At 38.3% G+C, this 17,246-nt stretch overlaps 1 protein-coding gene across 2 annotated transcripts in view; it reads left to right on the top strand.

Moving 5' to 3' along the window:
- PARD3B (par-3 family cell polarity regulator beta) overlaps window positions 1-17,246 on the top strand; it is a 1,167,183-nt gene that overhangs the window by 1,032,450 nt on the left and 117,487 nt on the right. For both annotated transcript variants that reach the window (XM_002685527.5, XM_005202765.5), the window contains exon 21: window positions 7,105-7,237. In XM_002685527.5, coding sequence (XP_002685573.1) covers window positions 7,105-7,237 — 133 coding nt within the window. The remainder of the gene's footprint in view (window positions 1-7,104; window positions 7,238-17,246) is intronic.

Genomic DNA, 17,246 nt, shown 5'->3' on the forward strand with positions numbered 1-17,246 from the left:
GGTCAGTTGACTGAGCTACAGCTGGAAATACCAAGATAAGGATCTCAAAGGGAGCAGATGCTTAAAGCAGGAAACATGTGGAGAAAAGCAAAAGGTCGGACTCAGGTTGCCATGGCAAAGTCAGGAGCCCAGGTAAGCCAAGTCACATTGTCAGATTATCGTGTCTGGGTCAAAATGCCACTGGCAGCTCAGGATGGCTCGGGGAAGAACCACATTCAGAATTGCAGGCTGCGCTAATACATAGCTATGCTTTGTGGGGTCCGTCCTTCCTTATGACCCTAACTTACATATTGACCTCTCTGGACCAGTTTTTTAGCTTCCTCATAGTAGCCTGCTGTAACGAGTAATTTTGTTGAATGCTTAGAAATTTATACAAATACACGCTTTTCAAAATAATGTATTAGCATAGAATATAGCTTTTTTCCCCTCAGTTTCTGCCACCAATTTTTCATGCAACATTATGTCATCTCTTAAGATATATAATAAGCATTGTTTCTTTGCCTACTAGTAAGAAGTATAATGTCAGAGATAATTGACAATAGTTCTAGAAATAAAGAGAGATTCAAATGTGAAAAATTTGTTTCATCTGTTACTGTATTCACTCTTTCTATAAACTCATAGTCTTAATATAGGAAGTCATAGGGAGTCATTGTAAGCAAACTAATTGTTTTAATTAACAAAATAACTGAAATATATAGATATTAAATGCCCATATGAAGAAAGTCATAGTCTTATTTTGGGGGGAAATTATTTTAATCAAAAATAATTGGAAAGGGGGGTCGCCATCATAGTGGTGATGCATTGGGAAAGAAATTAGAAAACTTCCCAAGTGTTGTTCATGGCTAGTCAGTTATATATTCCAAAATTTCACTGGACTAAACCACAAAAAATCTTATTTGTCAATATACCTTTGGAAAAAATAGATACTTTGTACAAAATTAGGAACAAGGAGAAGATAATTTATATAATTATAATTTTCACTGAATAGTAACACGATAATTTTCAGAGCTGTCCAGTATGAAAATGCCATTTAAAGAATTTTATAGAATTTAGCCCCATTAAAAGCCATTATTTATTATTAAATCTCATTTATCACATATGGACACACTATATAAATGTATTTGCATTATGGAATGTTAAATCTGTAGAGTGTTAGTGCTATTGGGCTATGGTTTCTATAAATCTTCAAAATGCTTTTGAATTAATGATCCTGAGTACATTTATAAGAATGTCTCAAATTTTTTATTTGACAGAAATCTTTATCACCAACAGAAAATCAGTTACAGTTGTGTCTATGACTGCCTTCAGCTGAATATTCTTTTACAGAACCTAGTCTGGGATTTGAAGTATAATTAGTAAGGGAAGAGTGCATATAGATAGTTATATTTCTTTATATTCATGTTATCAAGAGTATGAATATCACAGAATCTCAGGTATTTTGAGACCTCTGTTCCCACTTTGGAAAAAAGTATGCCCTGTTTTCGCAGAACTGTGGTACTGCTATATTTGAAGTTTTAGACTATATTGATTCTTTAGGTCCTTAAATGCAAAAAGATAAAACAATCCTTCCCATTAGGGGGAAAAAAAAAAAGGAAAAGAATAGCATATTGTCATCACTCCATATCTTTCAAAAGGAGAAAATCTTTTTGATAAAACCTTTAAAACTTCACACTTTTGTGAATATAGAAAGATGAATACCATGTTTACTTAACTTAAATATTTTATTGTTGTTCAGTTACTCAGACATGTCGTACTCTTTGCAGCCCCGTGGACAGCAGCATACCAGGCTTCCCTGTCCTTCACTATCTCCTGAAGTTCGCTCAGACTCATGTCCATTGAGTCGATGATCCATCCAACCATCTCATCCTCTGTTGCCTCTCTTCTCATCCTACCTTCAATCTTTCCCAGAATCAGTCTTTTCCAATCACAATAACATTTTTACAGTAACATCATAAAAAAAGTGAATAATCAAATCCCAAACTTAAAAACAACCCCTATTCTACTGATTACTGTTGACATACATACATCTAATGCCAACAGTTTTATTCAGTGAATTTGTAAGGGTTAGCTCATCCAGGTAGAAATATTCCTGTTAAGGTTCCATTATATAGAGACTGTTCTTAACTGCATCACTGAATCTGGACCCCAGGCTGGTACCTACTGATCAAAGGCAGACACCTCTCCTTAGCAATGAAGAGCTACATGACTTGAGGCTATCTGAAAATGACACAGCTCTTTGGAATTAACTGTGTATATTTTAATCATAGTTAGGGTGCTGTATTTACTTGTATGCCTGCTTAGACATACACACAAAGTCTCAACAGATGAATTCACAAGTCAGACAATGGTTCGCTGGCAGTGACCAGCTCCCTCTCATTCGGCCCCCTCAGCCAGTGATGAACGTTACAAGCAGCAGCCCTGGCTGTTTGTCAGCCCTGGTCCTGATCCAGAGTTTCTTTCTCTTTCATGTGGATCTTTGTCATATGTTGAGTCTCTTTTGCACCCCATTCAGTTTTATACCAGTTTCCCACATAAGCCTGTTAGAGATGTAATGTTAATTACCCAGAAATCTCCGTCTGCAGTTGCTCCAGCATCATTCTTTAATGAATACAGACTTCATTGCATGTATTCTATTACTTTAGCTGCTTCAATTTCTATTTTTATTGCAAAGATCTGTGCAAATAAAAGAATATCAAAAGGTATGGCTATAAATGTGCTCTGCGAACTTCCCTCTGCCTTGAAATGCAACGGCTGCTACCATATGCCTGCTGCATTTTAATGCCTTTCTCATGAGGCAACAAGGTAACACTGGCTTTGGAGTCACACACTCCCTGGTCCACCATTCACCAACTGTGCTACTTATTTGAGCCTCAGTGTACTCATCTGTGAAATGTCAATGTCATCCTCACAAATTTGGGGATGAAATGAGATTAAGTGTGTAAAGCATAAATATTATATTTAAGGAGCTTAATAAATGTTACTTTTCTCCAGCCTGTTGTAGTAACGGGAGGGGACTATGGCATGCACAAATGAACACTCATTTTAAAATGTTTTTCAATTGAGGTAATTATCAACTAGGAAGAATAAGGTTAGATTCCAGTGGAGCAGATAATGCCTTACTGTGATGTGTATTGCATTTGGGAATATATTACTATAGGTGACGATGAAGAAAATGACATGGTTTCTGAATTTCATTACAACTTTAAAACTCTGTCCAGCTTTAAAGTGTTATAAGAAAAGCCTGTTTTACTATACATCTGCTTTTAAAGGCAAAGGCAGCATAATTTACAAGAAATCACTACAATATAAATCTGTTTTGTTATACTGCTTGAGTTAATTTAAAATAAAATTTCAGCACATTGAAAGTGCAGGAGTGGCATTGATCACCTACATATGTATATAGCTACAATAGGAACTTTTTTGGTAAGAATGACTGACTAACCTCTACCTTATCCAGTGAACAAATAATACAGCAAGCCTAAATTTTCTAACTCGAAACCTGGAGATGGGATTACTGATACTTTACCAGATTTTATATGGTTGCAAGAGTAGGTGAGTTACATCATAAGCTGATATAACTTCTGAAGCTATCAGACAAAATTCTTAGAATCTCTACTACTGAGTTCCATAAAGCCAGGAAAATAGAAGTTAACATGTAAATAGAGGAAGGAAAAACAGAAGTCCTCAGAAAGTAAGTCCTCAAAGCTAGGCTTAGCTTTCATTCTGGTCCAGTATGTTGTTAGAGGACCCAATCTTTAAGATACTAATTAGATGAAGGAGGAGACACAGGTTGAAAGGTATTAAACAATGACAGAAAGAGCCTTCTTTAAAGTCAGACCTTGTATATCTAGTAGTCATGAGCCTCAGATTTCTCATGTCTATGGAGCAGAACCATAAAAGTTATCTTTATTCTTCTGTGATTTTGAAATATTTACAGCACCTGTTAACACAACTATATAACTCAACTCAAGTGCCAGCTCCTATAGATGGTAATAGCTTTCTAAAGTTTTGGGTTAAGAAAGATTCTAAGACCATGTCTAGGATTATGGGGAAGGAATGCTATAATTGATTAATGATATCTGTTCTGAGCAGAATTGATAGTAAGTGAAAGTCTGTATCTATATATTTTCTATACAACGTCCCATAAATTATAATTATTATGATTACTGCTTCTCTTATGACAAAGGCATTTTTATGTTCCTCAGATTTCTACCTCTTCAACACAAAACGGAATCAATTAACTGCTTTGGGTACAATAGCTGTGTATATCATTTTTATTGATTTGATGGTAAACTTGTGTGTGTTATCTGCAGAGAAGAGCTGAAAGATAAAACCAGAATTTACTATTCCTCATTTTATTATATAAACCAACTACCTGGGGAAAAGTCTGGTATAGTTACTCAAAGTAGAGTGAGGGTTAGACAGAGAAAGAAAATGAATGTTGCAATGTAATCCCTGCTTATCATGAAAGGTTTGCATGGTGTCCTGTAACTTCTCTAAAATATTCACACAAGGGAGAATGTTTTGCACTTAGATGGTCCATGAATTTCTAGACTTTTTCCTGTTTTTCTCTGTGGCCAGATTTCTTCTCTGGGTAAATAGTCATGTTCCTGTCAGCCATAGGGGATTTTCTGAATCATAAACAGCTGATTTTGTATTCTTGCCCCATTCCTTCTATTTGAGAACTGAAATCTGATCAAACCCATATTTTTAAATTTATTTATTTATAGGCATATGGAAGAATAGTTTACGGTCTGAGTGTGATTATTTTTTCCCACAAATGCAGGAAAATTATGGGGATTTTTAAAACAGTCCCTTATCAGTTTCTTTTTTTTTTTTTTTTATTACTGATGATTTCATTCTGCTTGAATTCAATGCTTCGGTTTCTTTGGGTAAACTAATAGATTATGTATGCTGTGTTTGCACCACATTGATTGAACTCATCTGGTGAGTTTGAGCGTGGCTCATGCATGCACGAAATGGGCAGAAGCCTGCACAGTGGATGCAGGCCCGTAGGCAACTCAGAGTACTTAAGACCAAGGAGCGCTCTTCAGAATTAAGCTCCGCTGTCTTTCCCACCTTCTGTTGTTCAGAAAAGTATCAGACCTTCCACTTTTTTTGTTGTTGTTGTTATCTTTATCAAGTTCTCAAGAAATACTTTTGTTCAAGAAAAGTATAGTAAGGGAACAAAGTCAGAACTATTTAAAGAGAGTTTTAAAATACATATTGAAGAAAAATTAAGGTAAATGATCTGTAAGAAATTGTTTTTTCTCAATCAAAGGCATCAATTACTTGGTGTCCACAGAGCAGGTAGGAAGCCAAGAACTCTGTGCTAATTTTGTACAGAGGATGCTGAAACACGTGGGCCCACTTTCAGTTAGCTTACGATCTAGCAGTAGTTTGGGAAGAATGTTTTCCTTCCAAAAAATGTTTACTCACCATTTTCTTTTTATAGTTCAAGTGTAATTTTTAAATGTTTTAACAAAATAATAGATGACTTTTTTCTACTGCTTTTAGATGTCTCGTTTAAACTTAAAACTCAGCATAATACTTGAGGATCATTCTGGCATGTAGAGGTCTTGTCCGTGGGCCTCCTCCCTACTTCCCTCAGTCTCGCTGGTCGCTCTTCCCAGCTCCCTCCCCTACACCTTGTATACTAGAGCCATGTTTCTCACATACACATGAAATATGAGTATCATTATGGTTAATTGTTACAAATTGAGTTAAAGTACGAACATTTGCAAATCATCTATTTTGTCATTTATTAGAGTAAATTCAAAATACCCCTAAAGGACCAAAACTCTCTTTTATTATAATCTGCTTCCCAAATGAGAGGGGAAGGAAGCGAATGTCAGCTACTATGTCTATGAGGCAGGACAAAAGAAGTTGAGGACCACTGCTTGCCAAACTGACTTCCTTGCATTCCCCCAAAGCAACATGCTTTCTCATTTCTGTTCTATGCATTGTCCTTCCTTCTGCCTTGAATTTTCTCATCTCACTTGTTGAGTTGTTGAGCACCTATGAATCTTTCAAGATTCAGCTAAGATGTCACCTCCTCTTTAGGGTCTTCTGTGATCTCCTTCCATGGCTCTGTTCTCCCCTGTTAAAGTTTAAGCAATCCATGTTCCCTCAACCCCTATGCAGACCTGTAGCATCAGTCACAATGGATTGTAGTCTTCCATATCCCTTTCAGTTCCCTAACTCCCAGACTGTGTGTTTTTTGTGAATAAGTTCTGTGAAAGTGTTTAAGATCTCTGTGTCTTAACATAACGTCTGGCACAATAGGGCACTCAGTTATGCCTCAGATCAATCAGAGAAGTTGATCAGCTGTAGAGATCTGGCTAGCATCTTCCTCTTGCTTCCTAGCCCTGATTGTATCACATAATGTTGATTCTGTTGAAAAGGTGGTGACAAATCTAAGCTAAAAGGGAGCCACTGGCTGACCAGTGTGGGGCTGAATGGATAAGTTACTGGAGAAGCTGTAATTCCTGAGAGGAAGAAGTAGCTAAGAAGAGAAGAAAACCTTGGACATGTAGCCAAGATGGCATGTTCTACTATGACCAGCTTTCTATTTTTCTTTTTACTTCTTGGCAAGACTTCTATTTTCTTTTCTTTCTCTATATCCTGCCTGTACCCATATAATGACGTGTACCCCAGCCCCACTCCAAAAATTCACGAATGTCATTGAACTGAACATGCCATGCTACTCTGCATCACATTCAAGCTTCAGGTCAAACAACTGGTCTCAAATAGGCAACATTTATGTAATAAAATGAGATACCACATAAAAAACTAACCAAACTCTGTTCATACAATTTTAAGAAAAAGGTGATGGCTCTTTTAATTGCTCTAGGTCAGGACCTTAAGTTCTCACTCAAAACACACTTATTAATCCCAAGTTAGAGCTAAACATAAAGCACATAAAGAGTAGTTTTGATTTATTTTTGTTACCAGGATTTTCACAGTTTTCCTAGCATGTTTGTACAATATTACTGAATCTTCCAAATTTGAATGTCAGATGTTTTAACAAAATAAAAAATATCAAGAAGCAAGTTTCTAGAATGTTGTTCACCATGTGACTACTTGTCTGATTATGTCCTGCAGTGGCCGGTCCATGAGCGGAAGTGCTGACCGCATCCAAAAGCTGCGGAAAGAGTATTATCAGGCTCGGAGAGAAGGTTTCGCTTTATATGAGGATGACGAAGGAAGAGCAAGACCTGAGTATGACCTTCACTGGGTAAGTCTATGCCTGAATTCATTGCACTCATCTTTACTGATGTAGTTAAGAGCAGAAGAACATGGCTAGGAATGTCCTATACATATCAATGTATATTTAGGTTACTTGGGTTTCATGGATATGAACATTACCTAAACCACAGCCCATTTTCTCCTACAGAAGTTGTTTCTATAAATCAAACCACACTAATGCACAGTAGTTCATTTTAATTGCTTTCATATTTACTCCCTCTTGGACTTGTATGCCTGCTTGTTTGGATGGAGCAGATGTTAGTTATTTTAAAAAGGGCAAGGAATGTTGGTCATTATCTACTGAGCCTTAATCCTTACCCTCCATCTCTTGAGTCCCAGACATCTGGTCAAGCATTGACAGACCATGCAATAGAAGTCATCTCTCCTTTGGAAAACAGTTACTAGAAATAAATTTCGGAAAGGTCTGAAAGATATCCATTCAAAGATATCAAGTGTTAGTATATTGTATCTGAACACTTTACATTTTACTAATCTTACCAGTACACTAAGATCATTTTATTCTGAGACAAGGGCAGTTTCTTATTAGAGGGTTCTTTATCAAATCATTCCACATTCATGAAGACAAAAGAATATTGTGACCTCTAAAGAAACATTTTTCTGGGTTTTTTCAAAATAGCCTAATTCATCCTGTTATCTTTTTCAAGAAGGCAAGCTCTCTCTCATCCTCTTTGATGATTACTGCCTTTTTCTACAGTTTTTAGTGCTGTCTTGAAAACCATGTAAGGAACCATCTTATCCATGGTGACCACACCATCTCTTTTGAAGGACTGATCTTTTAAAGGAAAGTTTCCTTTCTTGATTTTCACACCCACATTTGTGTTCATGAGGTCAGTATTGGGAGAGTAGAGTCCAACCACTGAGCTGATTCTCTCTAGTTTTTACTTGGATAGTGTGGTTTCTCATGCGTGAAACCTAGTGCTTTTACACAGGGGTCCAAAAGTCAGTTTCAGCATCTATCACTGTTGTGCACAGCAACTGATATTTCTTAGCGCAGTAGATTCTACCTTGTATGGCAGAGTTTAAAAACGCTTATCAGAAGTACACGGTATGGACTAGCGATTGCCAAGCAAATGGCTTCAGTCTTTTCCAGAGATAAGCATCCTGTGACTACAGATCAGAAGAAATAACTATTTATTGGTTTTATTACCAATATTAGGATTAAGCAGAATAACATTGACTGTGATGGAGCAACTAGTTCTTGAGACTCTCAGTAACAGAAGCAAGATTGCCAAGAGAAATATCAATAACCTCAGATATGCAGACGATACCACCCTTATGGCAGAAAGTGAAGAGGAACTGAAAAGCCTCTTGATGAAAGTGAAAGAGGAGAGTGAAAAAGTTGGCTTAAAGCTCAACATTCAGAAAATGAAGATCATGGCATCTGGTTCCATCACTTCATGGGAAAAAGATGGGGAAATAGTGGAAACAGTGTCAGACTTTATTTTTGGGGCTCCAAAATCACTACAGATGGTGACTGCAGCCATGAAATTAAAAGACACTTACCCCTTGGAAGGAAAGTTATGACCAATCTAGATAGCATATTCAAAAGCAGAGACATTACTATGCCAACAAAGGTCCATCTAGTCGAGGCTATGGTTTTTCTAGTAGTCATGTATGGATGTGAGAGTTGGACTATGAATAAAGCTGAGCACTGAAGAATTGATGCTTTTGAACTGTGGTGTTGGAGAAGACTCTTGAGAGTCCCTTGGACTGCAAGGAGATCCAACCAGTCCATTCTAAAGGAGATCAGTCCTGGGTGATCATTGGAAGGACTGATGCTAAAGCTGAAACTCCAATAGTTTGGCCACCTCATGTGAAGAGCTGACTCATTGGAAAAGACTCTGATGCTGGGAGGGATTGGGGGCAGGAGGAGAAGGGGACAACAGAGGATGAGATGGCTGGATGGCATCACCAACTCTATGGACGTGAGTTTGAGTGAACTCCAGGAGTTGGTGAAGGACAAGGAGGCCTGGCATGCTGCAATTCATGGGATCGCAAAGAGTCGGACACGACTGAGTGACTAAACTGAACTGAACAGAAGCAAAAGATTTTCATAGAATAACAATCTATAACAATTCACTTCATTTCAGCCTTAATCAAGACTGACTTATTGACTTTGATGGAAGACTCTGTACATAAGACTGTCCTCTCTCAATCAATCAGATGATAAAGGGAAGTTGTTTCCACCAGAACCAAAGCAGAACTCCATGTCCAATGCATTGAAAAGTCTTTCTTCTCAAAACCAATATGAATTCCTATGAGCAAAATAAGATAAATAATTTCACAATAGATAAAGCAGTCCTGGTTGTTTGAACCTTATTTTATATGATCTCCTTACATCAAGTTGAAAGGATGAAAATTATTAACAGTCATGAGACTTAAAGTTTCCTCTGGTTTACCAAGCCTGAGCTGGATGACTGCGCACTCAGGTCCTCCCTATTTGATTCTGTTTCTGTGCCAGGCAAATGTGTAACCAGATGAACAATCTAGTGAGTGAAAGAGTATCTCTCTAATTTGTGTTTCCCATGCTCAGGTGTGTTGAGCTTTGCCAGAAGTGACTGATTTTACATTTCCCAAACAATTGGGGACTACAGCTTCCCAAAAGGATTCTTGGGAAATGCACTGTCATAAAAGCTGAGTGGCGGCCCTTTGTGAGATTGGCTGTGATATTCCAAACCAGGGATTAGAATATCAGCATCATTTCCTGTCCTTTCCACAAGCCATGGAAAAACACTATTACCTACTGTCCAACATGGACCGGAGAATCACACCATTGTCTTGCTACTTTTTGAGAGATCCAGGAAAGCATGTTTAGAAATTTAGTCTTTCATTTCTGCCAGTCAGCCAGACCCAACAAGACAGCTTTTATGAGGCTGTGGTTCCTAGATTGGCTAGTCTTCAGCATCACCAAGGGTGCCTGTTAAAAACTGAAAAACAGTCTATGAAGAGGAGGGATGGAGCCCCAAAGAGGGCTCCTAGGTGCTTCTCCATCAGGCTTTCTGACCCACAAGTTTTTAAAAATAGGACATTGATTCCAGTTTCTTCAGTAAATACTGAAATAGTTCAACTTCTCTAACAAAATCATTACATGGACCAGCATCGTCAAAAAATACTTTCATGAACTCAGAATTCCTCTAGCTCCCAATACCTCAGATTGAGACGTCTGAGAGAAACTCCCAAGAGTCACACTATACTGGAGAACTTTGGATCTATTGAGAAAAAAATTAGAAGAATAAGTTACCTAATAACTACTTTTAAGATAGGCCAGAAAGAATGAAAGAATGCTCACAAAAGTTTTCAAAGCCAAAATGATTAAAACAATCATGGAAAGATTGGGGATAGGATCTATGAATCACTGAAAGAGATGATTAGTTTCTATTCATATTTTTGGTGGTTTTATTTTTTTTTTCACATCTCTGAAATTAGGATGCAGTTTGCAATGACTTTTCACCAGGTGTCATGATATAACTGTCCATTTCTGAGCAAGAAATGTTCAGAATTGTGCAGGTTGTTTATTAGAAACTTGAGAGAAAATCCTTGAGAAATTTTGGAGCACGCTTTTAAGAAAGGCTACTCCTTGATATTTGTTAAATGTATTTGTATCGGGGGACTACACCCCTTGCTTTGGTTCCCCCTCTGACTTTCTGAATCTTCCCAGCCATCTTGTGGGTAGTTCTCTACCGATGTTACACCTGCTCAGTGGCCCAGAGCCAAGGATTTCTCTTAGTGCTGTCTTGGGTTCTCCCTTGCTCTTACATCTCTCTTTTCCTTTTTCTTTTTCTGTGTCTCCTATTCAATTTTAACCAACATTTTCTCAGTCTTGGTGTAGGCCTAGTGCTGGTAAACAAAAGTGTATTGTCTCTATTGGAGGAACTCACAGTCTAGCCAGGAATACAGACATCTAAGCCAAAACCAAGAAAAAGGACATTAATCTACGTGAGAAATGCTCTCGTGTAGAGTGATACTATCTTCTAAATGAGTGCAGAGAAAGCAGTTAATTCTGTTGAAGGCAGGGTGTGTGTGAGGGGTGCTGGGAAAGCAATAGAGAGCATTTGGAAGTTGCCTCAGTCCTATATTTTGTTCTTTTCTCCTCAAACACACAGGTTTTTCTTTTTCCCAAAGGAGTTCTTGATGTATTCACTTCATTTGTGTTAAAATAAATGAATACACACAGATTGCAAGGTTTGTAAATATGGACATGAGACCTTAAAAAGTCCTTTCAGCAAGTCTGTTTTGTATCTGTGTTCCCATCTAGGCTCTGAAAAGCTGTAAAGAACAAGTAGAGGGAAATTCAATGGCTGTGAGTGAGATGACTGGCGAGTTTTTATAGGCCCAATTAAGTGAGCCAGATAGGCTAGCTGAGAACTTTTCTCTTCTGCCAAAAGAAAACATAATAACATAATACCTGATATCTGCCGGCATTTTATGTTCTGTAAAACTTGTAAAGACTGTCACAGTCATCTGGCCACAGGCTATGGTTTATTGTTGTTGGGCTTTTAAACAGTATTATTATTAGCAGATAAAAATTATCTGCTTATTTAACAGCAGCATGAATATCCTGTAAGTAACTTTGGAAATGGGATGGTTCTAAAGTTTTCTAAAAATTTTAAGACCATTATTACTATCTTTTTTCAAGAGTTACATGGCATGTATTATATCCCTTTCCTCTTTTTAATTCTTTGGCTAAATTGGAAGAATATTTACCTATAAGAGGGTGGGAGGGAGGGAGGCTGGTTTCCATTGTCAAAGACATAGCACTCTGTGTTTTGACAAAGGGGATTAGTTCACGTAGGTCATGGTTGGAACAGAGATGGTTGGGTGAAGAAATAAAAACATTCTGAAAGATTTGTTTCTTCTAATATGAAGATGATTTAGAAACCAACTCAAAGGAACATACTTGGCAGCTGTCTTAACAGTGAGGGACACATCTGGTGAATCCTGTAGTCAGAGGAAAGGGAGGTCAAGATGCTAAGATCGTGCTAGCTGGCTTAGGAGCAGATTTAAGATGGAATGTGTAATAGCCACACAAGTACAAAACCCATCAGAAGGTCATGTTCTAAACAAGGGATAAGAGAGATGAGCTCCCGCTGTCTTGTGGTCCAATACCAGAACTGAGACTTGTTCGTATTTTTCCTTCTCTTTCTCCTGGCGGGCATCTGTTAAAAACTAGGGACATTAAAAAACAATTATGGATTAGTCAGTGGCTGTTAAGTTGCAACAGAAACCTCATTCAAACTGGCCTAAGCAAAAACAGAAACTTTGTTGGCTTACATAACTTTAAGGTCCATAGGTGTATCTGACTTCAGGCAAAGCTGGGTCCTACTCCTTCCCACAGGCCATTAGGAGCTCGTTATTAGGAGAATAACTTTTGTGCTTCTCTCTGTCGGGACCATTGTCAAGGGACTCCCCTATAAGACAGCCTCAGCAGCCTCAACCCAGCAACTCTATAGAAAGAGATTGTCTCATCCCCAGGATATCCAGAAAGTCCTAGAACTGATGTTCAATACAGTCCTCAATGGCTTGTTGACTCAGCCTGGGTCACCTGTCCACTCCTGAGCGCCCATGGCCAAAAAGATGTAGTATTCTTACTGGTCAGAATTATATCACAAGGCCACTCCTGGAACCAGAAAGTAGAAACAGTCCTACATAAATTCGATGAATGAGTGTAAGTGAAGAAGTGGTTCCCAAAAGAAAATCAAGCTGCTGTCACGAGGGAAAAATGGATGTCGGGCACAATTAGGAGTTGTCTACTATAATTCCTAGTTTTTAAAATGACATAAACTTTATCTTCTTAGATTATCAAGAAAAGAGAGATAAAGACTTTTCCCTTCACATATTTTCAAGTTTATCATTAGAAAAGATGATTCTATTATCATTCTTAAAGTTGCTGCCATTGTTGGCTAGGTAAAAGGAAGAAGATTTCTTTTTGTCTACTAGTTCAGTATCTTTGAGCTACCCCAAGAACACAGCTGGCTTCACTGAGTTATTCATGAAAAATAAACAGACCATTGGCTGTTTGTTCAGATAGGCAAGTGACATTTTGATTTACCCAAGACCTAGGAATTTGCCTTAGAAAGAAGCAATAGAATGCTTTGAAGAGATAAAAAGTAACTCATTTTCCTTGGATAAGAATTGCTTTATCTGTAGCCGCATGGATTGTTATTTTGTGACAAGTACATATGCTATTCTGAAAAGCTTCACAAGATGGAATGAGGTAATGAATTAGAACCATCAAATGTGTGTATCCACAAAGGTTGTAGTTTGGCTCCTACCAGAGTTAACCAACCCCTTCTCAGTTGACGAGACCCTCTTGAACTCCATAAACACACCCTTTCCAATGTGTCCCTCCATCAACAGTTGAGTGTTTCCCCTGATTTCCTAAAACAGCTGAACTGAGGAGTTTAAGAATTACCAAGGCAGATACTGTCTACAAATTAGGGGGATTTTGGAAGGGCTTGAGTTTTGATAGAATGTGACACTGGTAAAACTTCAAATGCCACCTGAAAGATTGGGACTCACTCATCTAGATTTCAGGAAGTAGTGAAATTTCTAGGAAAGAAGACAATAAATTGAAGATCCTTTTTTTTCTTTTTGGTTGGTAGCATCGGTCCTCCTGTATTTCAGTGTGGCTTTCACAGCATGATGACATATTAGCCATATGGAAGAAGATTATGTGAATGAATTTCTAGCTTTTAAACATGTATTACTTTGAAAGAAGGCAACATGTTTACAGTCAATCCCCAACATAAAAACAAACTATGTTTCAGAAAACCAGTAAGAAATCGATGGCTGGAACCTGGGAATGATTTTCCCCATAGGAAAAAAAATTACTGGTTGTAAGATACTGGACTAGTCTAAAAAAAGTACATTAAAATCCAATAACTTTGTACTAGTCACAGAACGGGCTTCCCTGCTGGTTCAGTGGTTAAGAATCAGCCTGCCGATGCAGGAGACTGGGGTTCAGTCGCTGGGTCAGGAAAATCCCCCAGAGGAGGAAATGGCAACCCACTCCAGTATTCTTCCCTAGGAAACCCGTGGACAGAAGAACCTGGTGGGCTACAGTCCATGGGGCTGCAAAACAGTCAGACACAACTTAGTGACTAAGCAGCAATGACAGAACATGAACCCAGAAGTGGGAGCAGGAGAACCATCTGAGCCAGTGGCCGAAAAGGAAGTTTCCTTCTTCCTTCTTTTCTGGACACACTTTGGAGATGTTCTATAGCCCCTCCCTGTCTCTCAGTCTTCAAGGATGTCTCCCCAGGTTTCCTGACCCATAATCCCTCCTACCTCATTATCATACTACACTTAAGTCCATGCTTCCCTCCAGAGTGCTCAGGAGTCCAAGGTGACCTCTCTTCATGGTCCTCCATTTAAGTACCTATTCTGCTGTAGTTTATTTTCATCACTCTGAGCTGGGGGAGGTAGAGCTGGGGCAAATAATTGGATCCATGAAGGTTCTTCCCACTCTCGGAAAGACTTCTCTTTCTAAAGCAGGTATTTGATTTAACCCTAATAAGGTAAAAATTAGGCAGCATAGGGGATGTCTAGAAGGGAACAGGAGAGAGGTCAATAGAATCCATCCTTAGAAACAGTCCCTTGGTGAAACCGAGGGTCAAGAGCGCCTTGGCTGTTAAGGCATTTTCTCCACACCTTTTTGCTGCTGCATCATGGCCTGAAGCTCCTCCAGCACCTCTCCTCTATGTACAGAGCCCAAGTTACCCCACATCTCCCAGTCAAACTGCTTTCCTGTGGGTAATGACCTGATCCTAGAGGTGGCACTGATTTCTCCAGCAGCCTGGCCCTCAACTCCCTCAAAAGAAGTCTTTTGTTTCTAAGTCTTCCCCCAGTGGCCTAGGGCCAGTTGCCACAACTTACACAGTCCATGACTCCTCAGTCAGCACTGTTTGAAGTCTCCCCTGAAGATGCTACTCCAAACTAATGCCTTCTCACCCAGTCTTCCTAAGCCCACAGATAGAGGTCCTGAATTTTAGACCCAACACACAGCAGGTATGGGAAGCATTTTAGAGCATGGGCCCTGTGTTCATATTCAGGCTACACCGCTTGCTAACTGGCTAAATTTGGCCCATTTATTTAGCCTCTCAGTCTTCTTTAAAATTCGGACACTAGTAGTATCTCATATAGTATTGTGACCATGAATGAACTATTACATGTAAAGCACTTAGAATGGCATCTGGCATGCAGTAAAGTGTTCAAGAAACGTGAAGAATTTTTAAGTGGTGCATGTACTGAGGTATTCAGAAATAATATGTTCCATTAGCCAGACAACTGTTCTAAGTCATTGTTGGAGTTGAACCTCTTTGGTTATTCCGGAGTTCTGGGACATTGTACAGCACACAGAGCATTTGGAAGGTCTTCCAGTCGTGCTCACTCTGGTTACCCCTGAGGTGCCCACAGCCCTTTCAGGTGGTAACTGTCAGGACCGGTTATAAGGCACTTTTGGCAAAGTCCATGGGTCAGGAGGTCAATATCTATTTCCCTGTCTCCCCCACACAAACTTTTCCTTCCAAAGTGTGTTCCTTTCATCCCTGACCCCAGGGGCACACCTAATCTCTTTAATGAGCTTGCGCTAAAATCAAAGACCAAAAAACGAAAAGAACGTTAGAAGCTTCTGTTTTCAACTCTGCAAAAATCCTGAAGCAAAGAAACACTTTGACACGAGAAAGAAAAAAAGAAAAAAAAAGCTTACAGTTACCAAAGGGGAAAGCCAGGAAGGGATAAATTTGAAATTTGAGATTAAAAGATACACACTAGTATACATAAATTGATAAACAAAAAGGACCTATTGTATAGCAGAGGGAACTATATTCAGTATCTTGTAATAACCTATAACGGCAGAGAATCTGAAAGAGAATACATGTATATATATATGCATAACTGAATCACTTTGCTGAAACATCATAAAGCAGCTATACTTCAAAGAAAAAATAAAAAATTTAAAAAGAGAAAAAGAAATACCTGGGTCTAGTTAAGGACTTAAAATAGGGAGAGAAGAATACAAAGAGAATATATGTAAATTATTTACTCAATAAATGTTACTACAGCCAGCTCAGTAATAACAATGGCATCAACACTGATTCTATAAGCAAGTACCTTATATTACTCCAGACAACTCCATGTGGTAGGTGTCTTCAATTCTATTTTACAGATGAGGAAACTAATGTTCTGAAACTTTGTGCATAGTCACATGATCCGTAGCAAAGCTGATACTCCAATCTGTGCCGACTCCCTGTGGAACAGAAGAAAGGAAGGCCACTGTGACAGCTGTTGAGATGTTTTTTCTACAAGAGATGTTTGAAAGAAAGAGAATCTCTGCTGAATTATCTTTAATTATCACTCATGATTTGTTTTTAACCCAATAGAACTGAACCCAAACCAAATGCTGGTATCATTTCATCACTTCTCTCTAAAAGTCAAAATAAAATCATTCTTTTTATGCTATAATCAAATAAGTTAGGCTATCTCTGGCTCAAACCCAAACCTAAATACCAAAAATCAGAAAAAGAAAGTTCAGAACCACATTATTTTTCCATAATATGTAAAAAAAAAAGCCTATGCTTTAGTTACATTAGAGTGAAAAAAGAACTCTTTCTGCTTCTAATGAGCAATTAATTCCAGCTCAGGATGTTGAGTTTAGAATAGGTTAAGTTCCCCCAAACCACAGCCGTTTGTGTTGGATCATGGTTAAAAACCCAGAATTCCAGTTTCTACAATAATCACATTCTTTTCTTCTACTGCAATGGGAGAAATGACGATTTTTATGTAACATAGGAAAAACCATAGCAGAAACGCCTATGAATTCCAGATTTCCTAAACTGTTTTCAAAGCTGTTTAAAATCAGTTGAATACATTTTATTTTAGCAGAGCTCAAAATTCTGAAATAAACTTTGGGAACTGAAATTTTTTAAAGGAATATGTTTGGAGGAAAAGATATGAAAATTCACTTAATTAGCATGTTT

The sequence above is a fragment of the Bos taurus genome, chromosome 2, assembly GCF_002263795.3.
Source record: "Bos taurus isolate L1 Dominette 01449 registration number 42190680 breed Hereford chromosome 2, ARS-UCD2.0, whole genome shotgun sequence".
Classification (NCBI taxonomy): Eukaryota; Metazoa; Chordata; class Mammalia; order Artiodactyla; family Bovidae; genus Bos; species Bos taurus.